The following is a 10442-nucleotide window of genomic DNA, read 5'->3' as shown; positions in this document are numbered from 1 at the left end:
CAGGGCTCCAGGACATTTGGGAAGGGGCAGGAGTTTTTACTAGAGTGGATCCGGGTGGGTGGGGGCAATCGAGGATCGATTTTGTGTTGGTGTCGGAGGGCTTGGAAATCCACAGCAAGCGACTGATAGACGTCAGCTTCTCGGATCATCGTGTCCTGTGGGTGGAGGTGGGCATCAGGCAAGGGCTTAAACAGGGGAGAGGGGTCTGGAAATTAAATGTGTCCTTTTTGGAGGACCTGCAGGAATGCATTGCCTTCCCAAGGGCGTATTGCCAGTGGCAAACTTTGCAGCCCTATTTCCCAACACGGTGGGACTGGTTGGTAGGAATCAAGGGGCGCGTGCGGGAGTGGTTCGATGGCGTGGGGAGAAAGAGGGCGTGGCAGAGGAAGAAGGAGCTAGCGCACTTGCAAGGGGAAGTTCAAAGATTGTGGGAAGAGCTGAAGAAGAGGGAAGTGCACGGTGCTGCACCTGGGAAGGAAGAACCAGCACCATACCTACAGGCTGAGGAACTCCCTTCTCGTCAGCGCAGAGGCCGAAAAGGATCAGGGGGCCATCATTGACTCCAAGATGAACGTGGGCTGGCAGTGTGGGGACGCGGTCAGGAAGGCCAACTGCACCTTGTCCTGCATCCACAGATGCCTGGGCTGACGTAGGGCTGGGGCAGGGAAAGGGGCTAGGGGAGAAAAGCTGCAAACATGCAGCCTCTCTTCACTGGATGAGCTCGAAAATGGAGCTGAATTCTCCGCCCCAACCAAACAGTGAACATCCGTTGGGTCCAGGGATCCACTGTAACACAGGGTGCTTTCTGTGAAGCACCATGAGTTACAGCAGAGAGCTGCACATCTGTTAGCACCCTGTGTGTCAAGCAACGGGCAGCTGTAAAACCATGTGACTCCAAAGATCCAGCATTCAGTCATTGACCCTGCCTCAGTTTTTACCTGTCCAGTTTTTCTATCACTTATCTCTGAGGCTGGCCTCGTTGTGGTTTCAGAGCCAGGTCCGCAGCTGGTACTGAACTCAGTGGAGCTATACCAGCTTACATCAGCTGCGAGTCTGGGCCAAAATGTTCTAGTTTATTATTGGAGCAGGTGGCAGGGGAGGAATGTTGCTCTATGAAATGACAAGATGATGCCCCTAGCACAGGTGCCTGGGCATGGAAAAGACTTGCGTTACGGCCAGGATGTCCTGTCCTGTTGTGTAAGGGCAACCAGACCGCAAGTGATGGCTCCTGGCTCAAAGGGTGCACGTGCGAGGAGTCCACATTTACAGCAATGTCACATATTCCTGACAGCAGGAATGCAGGGGCCGTCGCACCAGTGGCTCTCTTACGTTGACACAAATCTTCTCCCTCCTGGTATGACTGTTTGGCGATGCAGAGGCATATGTCCAGAGGGCAGAAATCTGCTCTCATTCTAGAGGCGCTCAGCTGCTATCACACAAATTACACTGGATATACATCAGCAAAATAGGGAGGGGACTTGGTGCACGGTGATTTGAACATGCTCCGGTGTTGACTCTCATGATCAGAAAAGGTCAAAGCCTGTCCCAGCTGAAGTGGCCATTGGAGCTAGGACATTGAAGAAGCACCGTTTTCAATTGCCAACAGCGTGCAAGAATACGACGTAGCCAGCATCACATTTGGAAGGTTTTGACTCCCCAGCCTGAATGACCAGGCACGCATTTCCACCGGAATTGACTTTGGAAGAGCATCCGTGCAAGTCCAGAGTGAGGCTCAAACTTCTGCCTCTCGATCCTAAGTGAGATGCAGTCACTGCTCTGCTACCAGGCCCTCTTCTTATTGTAACACAGTTAGTATAGAAAATGGGCTCTTGGACTATGCTACTCAGAAGCCTTCCAGGAAGCTGGCCAGGGTGTGCAGTCGGCATCGAAAAATTGAACCTGCGGCTGGTTAATGGCAAAACTCAAGTCCCTGACTTTTTTTAGTGTGATCCTCCAGCCCAGTTCCTACAGAGGTAATATTTCTGACCTATTTACTGATGAAGGGTGCTACATGAGAGCAAAGGATAATTATTCGAATACCATACTTTTCCTTCAGCAGGCGACCCTCTTAGGTTCTCCCTGAATTCACAGCACTAGCCACTATTCCTGTAGTTATACAGGTCTCTTTAAAGTCCCTAAGTGAACAGCGAAAAAGTTAAAATAAATCTTGATTTTAACCAACGTTCTAACGAACAAATATCCTAATCTAATGAATCCCAATCAAGCTGCATCTCACCAGCGTAACTTCAAGCACGTAGACATTTCTTTCCCCCCAGACTGTTGGAGATCTATTTTTTTTTTAAACTCATCTTCAATGAAATAATAGAAAAACAAAGTGAAAGTTGCTCTCTCTCTATTTAATATGGTGTATGCATAAGATGTGTGAGTGTGGTGTTTTGCACGCACGTGTGAAATAATGTCTGTGGATAGTTCATGCAGGTATGTGAAGAAAGGTGTGAGTGTGCATGTGTGTGAGCCTCAGAGGTGTGTAAAGGGAGCCCATGATGATTTGTGCATATGAGAAAGTAGGGTCTTGTTGGATGTGCAGGAGGCCGGCATCAGTAATACTGTGTGGTAATTCTGTGCTAAAGTGTGCATCTGGTCTGGGAAACAGGTAGTGGTATTTTCTGGTCAAAACTGGACCCTGAATAGGGTGTGTGTGTGTGTGTGTGTGTGTGTGTTTAGGCGTTCAATAGCACTGCATGTGTGTGGGGCAATAATCTGGTGGGTCTGCACGTAAGTGCTGAAGGTACCGAGTGTGTCTCAGCACTAATGTTGGTGCAGAGAAATCAGTACCTCGGGGGTGTGAGTTAGCGGCACTGTGTATGCATGCATATGTGTGTGTGCACAGGTGTCAATAATGTTGTGTAGGGTTTATGGTCTGTGTGTTTGCCTGGGCCAGGGCTGCCCAACTTTGGTGTGGCTGCACCCGAAGTGAGGATATCCAGGCCACACATCGCGGGGATGGCCTCCAGGGACAAGCTGTCCCTTGGCACTGCATGGCAACAGGAGAGGCAACTGCACCTGGACAGCCGTGATCTAGGGAAACTACAGGCTTGTGTGAGCTTGGGCAGGGATGCAATACTTCATGGGGAAGGATCTGTCTTCAAATCCTCTCCCCATTTCAGATCACGACTGATCTAACTTTGGAGCCCGATGTGTCGGTGTGAGTGAGGGAGGCGTGAACGCTAACCCCAGCAGCCGTACAAGCAGCTTTCAGCACGCTCTTCTGTGCGGTGGCTTTTTCACTTTACAGTAAGGTTCGCTCTTTGTCTTTATCCCCGTACAGCTCCCAGGAAGCCTCCCTCCCATCCTCCAACTAACCCTGTGGTGAAAAATAAAACAGAAACCTCAGTGACGCTAGCTTGGTCCCCACCCAAGACAGACCGCCCCGTCCCCATTGACGGCTATGTCGTAGAACGCAAGAAACTGATGGGCTTCACCTGGATGCGGTGTCACGAGTCTCCCGTCGCCGTCCCCGAATTCACAGTGAGCGACCTGTCGGAAGAGGGAGACTACCAGTTCCGCGTGTCTGCTGTCAACAGCTACGGGCAGAGCCCTTACCTGGAGTTCCTGGGATCCCAGCATCTGGGTGAGCCCCAAACAAAGGGATGCAGACAACCCTGTTGACTAGCAATGCGGTCACGTTGTTGGGTAGGCCTGGCTGAAAACCTGTCTTCTTCAAGAATCAAGCCTCTCTGGGGCATAGGAGGCAGCACGAGCTGGGGTCTGGCCCTTTCCCAGAATTATTTCTATTTTTGAGGGTGTTTACTGGGATTTGGAAGGGTTTAGACCTCTGCCCCTACTATAATCGGTTGCCTGCGGTGCGTCCCCAGGCACTTGCCCATTGCCTTCAGTGGATGTGGCCTTCTCAAAGACTTCCCCATGTTGGCTTCTTGTCTTTGGTTTCCCTTTTCTGCCCTTTAAGAGTTTGGGGTGTACAAGACATCACTTTGCAGCCTCATGCCTTCAGGTTTACCTCTCCCTCTTCTCCAACAGAACCAGCCCTGGCCGTGCGAACTCCACTGACAGCGGTCGAAGCCATAGCAGGAGGGGATGCTACCTTTTCTATTGACCTCACAGCCATTTGTTCTGGCACATGGTACCTTAATGGCAAAGCCTTAGAGAGCAGTGACATCTATATCATTAAGAGAACCAAGACCACCCACATCCTCATCATAAAGAACGTGACCAAGAAGGACGACGGGGCGGAGGTGAAGTTTGTCGCCAACAATGTTGAAAGCAGTACCAAGATGAGAATAAGAGGTATGTGCATTGATTTCCTTCCTTCAGCCAGAAAAGCAGATGCAGGGGTTAGGACAGGGAGCTTGGGGAGCGGGGACTGTAGGCACTATTACAAGTCTTGCCACTGGCACGCTGGACTGTAGCTACATTTATGCTGCAAACCTGCCTGCCTAGCTGCAGCGTTGTCAGACACGGCCGTGCCTCTCAGCAGAGCCTGCCTTGTGAACCAGAAGCATTTTAGAGGCATTTGCACAGTGCATTGGGAGAGCTAGTTAGCATCTTGCTCTGAGAACACAGCTGCACCGCTTCCGATGCCAAGACAGCTTCAATAACATACCCATCTCAAGGCCCGATGCTGGCACTTTCCTGACATCTTATTTCTTAGGGTTGGTGGGTTGCTATAGCCATGCTGGGCCAGGAGAAGCGAGGTTTTGGGGGTTGATATGTTTTATTGAACCAAATATATGCTTCCATATATTTGTTTCTCATAGTTTAATTACAGGGATGCCAAATATGCTGGCCGTAAGCTGGATCTGCCCCGTGCAGTTACTCCATCTGGTGCGAGTGATGGGTCACAGAGCTTGGGGGATGTCTTTTGCCTGCTGCAGCATCCAGGGCTCTGTGGCCCTGGTTGACATGGCCCCTGCCTGCTTGGGCAGCTCTTGCTTGCCCTGCTGCTGCCCAGCCTGCCTCCGTTCGTGCTGCCTCCTCCACGAGTGCTTTCTTGCCCCTCTAAGTGCTTTCTTGCCCCTCTCACCACTGCTGCTGCTGCCCCAGGCTCCAGGCCAGATCTCGTCCACGATGAACCCTGAAGTCCAAATCCGATCCAGGGCACAAGCTGAGTTTGACACTCCTGGTTTAGTAGGCATCACCCAGACAAACCTTGCTTCTCACCTTCTTTCTTAAGCAGCCTCATGGACCGCAATGGTGACATTTGTTGAGCAGCAGGAACGTGGTCCTTGTTACTAAGGGCAGCAGAATGGAGCTGTGCCTAAACTGCCCTCTCTCTGCAGTGAAGACCATATTTACCTGCTTTGCAATACAAAGCTCAGTGAATAAAAGCTTGGGAGATCTTTAGATAGAAATCTTTGTTGAGGGATATTTAAACTACCATTAATGGGAGAACCCAGCTCTTTGGGTGACCACACAATGCCATCAGCGGCGGTAAAAATCACCTGGAAGAAGGCCTGTGTACGACCGCACCCCTACTTGAGCCCATATTTAGGGATCTAAATGGTGCATCTGAGTTTTTATTTCTTTGGCCTGCTCTTTTCTAAGGGGAATTTCACCTGGTAGGCATTTGCCTTCCATGTGGTTTGCACAAATAGACTAACAAATGACTTAAATGCAAACCCGTTTAACAGATACCGCTAATACGAAGAGAGATTTGGCCATTTGGTGGGATGCTGGCATGTAGAGAGAGTATGGGGTTTTCATGACTAAAGGCAGAGTTAGAAATGTCTTGTTAAATTAAACTCTCTACACCCATTTGTAGCCCTACCCTTGGAGAAGGGTGCCTTAGCACCGTGGGTGCGTGGTTTGAAGATCCAATTCCTGACCTTGCGATAAAACAAGGCAGGTTACGTATCCAGCCTTTTTAGCTCTGTTGTGAAACATATGGCGCTGGGTGGATGCTGAGAAAGCAGTGGCAGGTGGCAAGTGGGGAGGTCTCCTTTCCAGGGCTTGCATCGCGAAGGAGAGGATGGGTACAGATAGGTAGAGAGGCCAAGCAGGGAGAAAGTAGCTCTACAGGAAGAAAATAAAATTGTACAGCAAGGGGTCTCAGGGCCAAAGCCCAGTCCCACTGAACTCTTCTGGATTTGTTGGGGGGTTAGCAGGACCGAGCAGACTATGGGCTCCCCCAGTGATGGGTTGAATGGCCAGACCTGGAGTCTGGGATTTGGTCACGCTGTCGTTGGAGGATTTTCCTTGAAACGTTGAGGAAAATGGTTTAAAAGCTCCATCCAGCGTTGCTTGCGACTTCACCCTGAGTATTATGAAGAAAGCATTGTGCATTGTTCTCTGCAAGACGTACGCATCCGGGGGGCTGGATTCTCATCTCGGTGACCCTATTGCAAAGCTGGACGAGGTCCCTTGAAGTGAATCGAGCCACTCTGTATTACATGCCTCGGGATCTGGGCCAAGGGAGAGCTTGCCACATAATACAGACTTCATGTGGGGCAGGAGGATTTCACAGGAAGCTCTTTCTCCCCCTCCCAGGCGCCGCAGTAAGAATCACTAACAAGAGCGGCGACGTGGAGAAAGTCTCGGCTCGGCTGCGCGAGGAGGCCCAGCTGCGGGCAGAGCTCTCGGACGGGGCAGCTGCCGTGACGTGGCTCAAGGATGGGAAGGAGCTCAAGGCCGGGCAGAAGTATGACCTGCAGACGGCAGAGAAGAAACGCGTCTTGAGGATTCGCGACATTGCAGCGGAGGATGCGGGGCGGTATGAGTGCATCTGCGAAGGAGATCAAATGGTTTATCAGCTGTCTGTGAAAGGTATGGGACCCTGCGGCGCTGCTTGCGGTCAAGGGCCTATTCCTGCCCCAGCCAATATGGTTTTTAAAGGTGTATCTGTATAGCACAAAACAGTGCCTTGCAGAGATATCTCAGCTCGCTTGGGTACCAGAACGGGGATAGCTGGGTTAGCCTGGCACACCACCTGGCTATAACCCCTGCTTCGCAGCGTGGTTGAGTGGCTCTGTCACAGACTCAGAGGGCGACAGATCCTGCTCTGGTTCAAGTCAGTGGAGACAGGCTATCCTAGACTCATTTTCCTCCCAAAAGTACCTGGAGGTTAAGAATAGTTCACCCTCTCACAAGGGAACTTTCAAGGCTTGTTTGTGAAGCTTACATGGGAGGCACCGCACAAGGGCAAAGGGCCATTATTTTTCTGATGACCCTTGAGCTCCTTTTTAAACCCTCTGATCCTTGCTACTTGTATTTCTCGGGCTTTGAACAGATAAGCCAATTCAGCTGGTCTCCCATTGGCATCACAGCTTGTACTTGCTCACAGTAATCCCCTGCTTCATTCCCCCTTTGCACTTACTTCCAACTCGTGCAACAGGCAGGTGGACTGTGTTTGAACAGCCAGCCTTAAACCCTTTGCATCACATTTGTGGAACTGCCCTTATGCTTACAAACCTTCTCCTATGCATTTAGGGCTCAATCCACTGCTGGATTAGTCAGGTTTGCCAAGAAAAGCATTTTTTTGTTAAAAGGTGACGATGAGGTTTTTTTAAGGTGATTCTATATTACATGGTTGTTACCCAGCTGTGTGTGTCATGTGGAAGAGCTTCTGCAAAGTGACCCATGGAAATTGCCCAGCTCTAAATCTTTATTTCTTTATGTTCAGAATGAGCATGTTGCAGCTGGATTTTACCGAGCTGTGGGATGTAATAAAAGTGATCTGATAACACGCACAAGTGTATCATGCAAATAAAGTTCTGTTTTTTATTTGCAAAAGGCTTGTTAGTAGCAAGCCAGTGGTGTTGTGATGCTCTTATTCTTAACTGGCAGCTGCTGTTATCGAAAGTATTGTCTGGACACATGGCAGGGGGGATGTTGCTGCTAAGCAGCTGTTGCTCTTACCAGATGCTGCTTCATATTGGCTGTCTCCTCTAGTAGAAATATTTTAATATGCAACCATGAAAGAGCATATCTCCATCACTCCCTTAGAACCAGAGCATTTGTGCGTGGAAACAAAATTGTACAAGCTATGTAGTCCAGTGATTTTTCAACCAGGATGCCACAGCAGAGTTGCTCTGTTCTTCTTGTGTAGTCAAAAAAGGAACGAGAGCTAAGAGCTGTCGTTTTCCAAGGGGCGCCACGAATCAAAAACAGATTATGGTCAGTAAGCCTGTTTCCAGTGACTCTCAGATGAGCTAGATCTGGATGGTAAAAGCTAAGTTATACCCGGATCTTGCTGGCTGGGATTTTTGTCTTGTCGTTTAGTAGGCTGGGCACTAGGAAGCCTGATGCTGAGCTACTATGGCCCATTGTCAGACACAAAATTGAGGTTAGACTTAATATTTGGTTAGATTTTTCATTCTGCAGAATTAAGGCATTTGTCAGTAGGACCCAACCCTGCGGACAAAACTCCCATTGACTTTAACAAAGTTTTTGCCCGAGAGAGGACTGTAAAACTGGCCTCTGAATACATTTGCTTCAGACTCAGCCATTCTCCATCACTCTGCGAATGATTACATGAGGAGCTGGGTATAGCAGGACAGGGGTCATATCTGCTGTGCTGTGCTGGCAAGAGGTCAGAGGGTTAAGGGGGGAAGAGCTGTGAATCTTTGGTAGCTGCGGGGATGTGTATAGCTATTATTGCTTAGCATCGTCCTTGTTCTTACACCCTTCCATACTGAGGTCCAAAATCTGCTCTCAGATTTCCACAGGTAAAGAAAACCCTCGGGCTCTCGCAAGCAGAGCTGACCTTTGGCTTTGAGACTAGGCAGAGCAGTGAGGCACGCGGCAGTAACATCCATTAAGTACCGTGCAGCTCTTTTCCTTACCTACGACCGGGTTCTCCCAGCTCCGTATAACCGTGAGACTCCTTCATCTCATCTTCTTCCAGCCTTCGTCTCTTAGGCTGTGATGCCCTGTCCTCCCACCACGCAACCCATGAAATACTACCCATGAAATACTAGATCCTCTGACAACCTTGTCCTAGCTGCATGCAAGGGAGTACCATGTTATTTCAGTGTGAATGCCCATTTACCAGACTCTTCATACAGAGCAAACACAAAGGAGGCAGGAGTGCAGCTCAGAGGGATTCTCTCAAAAATCTGCTTGCTTTTTCTTTCTTTGTTCCTCTCTCGGTGTAATTATTCACTCAGTCAGATTTTCCCATAGTTTTGATTGAATTACCTGGCAGTCATTCCCAAATCCTTTCATCTACCATATTTCATGGTGTGTAAGTCAGGCTTTGACACCAAATTTATGGGTCTTAAAAATCGAACTTGACTTATACATCGTGCCACACCAAAAAATTGGGCAAGGGCTGGGCTCACTGCTCATCTGGCGTAGCCCCATCCCCTGTGAGTGGCACCACACCCTGGGCCACACCAGCACCACTCGCAGGGGATGGGGCCACACCAGTTAAGTGCTCATCTCCTGGAGCTGCTTGCAGGGGATGAGGCCAGCCCCGTCCCCATCCCTGGCTCCTGCAAGTGACACTGGGCTCACAGGGCATGGGGCCATGCCACCCAAGCACAGCACTTGAAATGTGGAATTGGTAATTAATGGTTTTGCTGTCATGTCTGGGGAACTGCATTTGAAGCTCTTTCTATTCCCAGTCTTGTTGCAAATATACCCTCTTTGGGATCTTTGAGGCTGCTGCCTTGATTTTTCAGCTGAAGTAATCTTTGCTTCCAGAGCTCCATTGACTGAACAGAGTATGGAGCAAAACCCAGCAAAGCTAATATCCAGACACCCCAAATGCATGAGTCTATTCTCTTATCGCGTTATCTTCCTCTCTGCCCATATTAGTACTGTCTAAACTCTAGACCAGGAGAGCTTCAGGACAGGGGCTGTCTTTGTTTTACTTAGATTGTGACACTTAATATGATGGGCCCCTGATCCCTGTTTGGGTTTTCAGACATTGCTGCAGTAAAAACTGTCATAGGTGCCTTAGGAGCAAATTTTTGAAAAAAATGTAGAAATGGTCGTATTGCCTGCAGCGTATTGCAGGCAGGGGTGGAAGATGTCAGAGTACCGCTGCCCTGTCCCCGCTATGCTGTTCACAGAGTTCAGTTGCACTTCCACCACATCACTGGGCAACCGAAGCTTAAAAATTTGCTCTCATCAGGTATTCATCTTGACGTCTGACTCCATCGGCTCTCCTGCTTGAGCTGAATGAGAACCTCATCTCTTGTCATTGTGGGCAAATCTGCATTGCCTTCAGGTAGTGCCAGGGAGAGAGTGTTTATTGGCTTAGGTCTAGTGGTACATTAAGATGCAGCTTACACTAAGAAGCCTACACAACTCATGTCCAGGGAGGTAGCACTCAAGAAGCAGGCATTGTGGCACCCCTGGTACTGTGCTGAGGTCACCGAGCTCTGGGAGCCCTTTCCAAAATCTCCAGCTCTCAGATGATTTGGACTTGCAAGTGGCGTTGACACCTACACAATCAGATGGGTTGCAAATAGGCTGGAGGGCCGCACCCAGAGAGCGGTGGTGGATGGATCTTAATCAAC

At 49.5% G+C, this 10442-nt stretch overlaps 1 protein-coding gene across 1 annotated transcript in view; it reads left to right on the top strand.

Annotated features, from left to right (window-relative positions):
- OBSCN (obscurin, cytoskeletal calmodulin and titin-interacting RhoGEF) overlaps positions 1-10442 on the top strand; it is a 223829-nt gene that overhangs the window by 42736 nt on the left and 170651 nt on the right. Inside the window, exons 5-7 of the mRNA XM_019543669.1 lie at positions 3290-3592; positions 4000-4266; positions 6466-6741. Of these exons, the coding sequence (XP_019399214.1) occupies positions 3290-3592; positions 4000-4266; positions 6466-6741 (846 nt within the window). The remainder of the gene's footprint in view (positions 1-3289; positions 3593-3999; positions 4267-6465; positions 6742-10442) is intronic.

The sequence above is a fragment of the Crocodylus porosus genome, unplaced genomic scaffold (assembly GCF_001723895.1).
Source record: "Crocodylus porosus isolate Cpor-Errol unplaced genomic scaffold, CroPor_comp1, whole genome shotgun sequence".
NCBI lineage: Eukaryota > Metazoa > Chordata > Crocodylia > Crocodylidae > Crocodylus > Crocodylus porosus.
The sequence above is the reverse complement of the archived record's forward strand: the minus strand, read 5'-3'. Positions and strand labels throughout refer to the sequence as shown.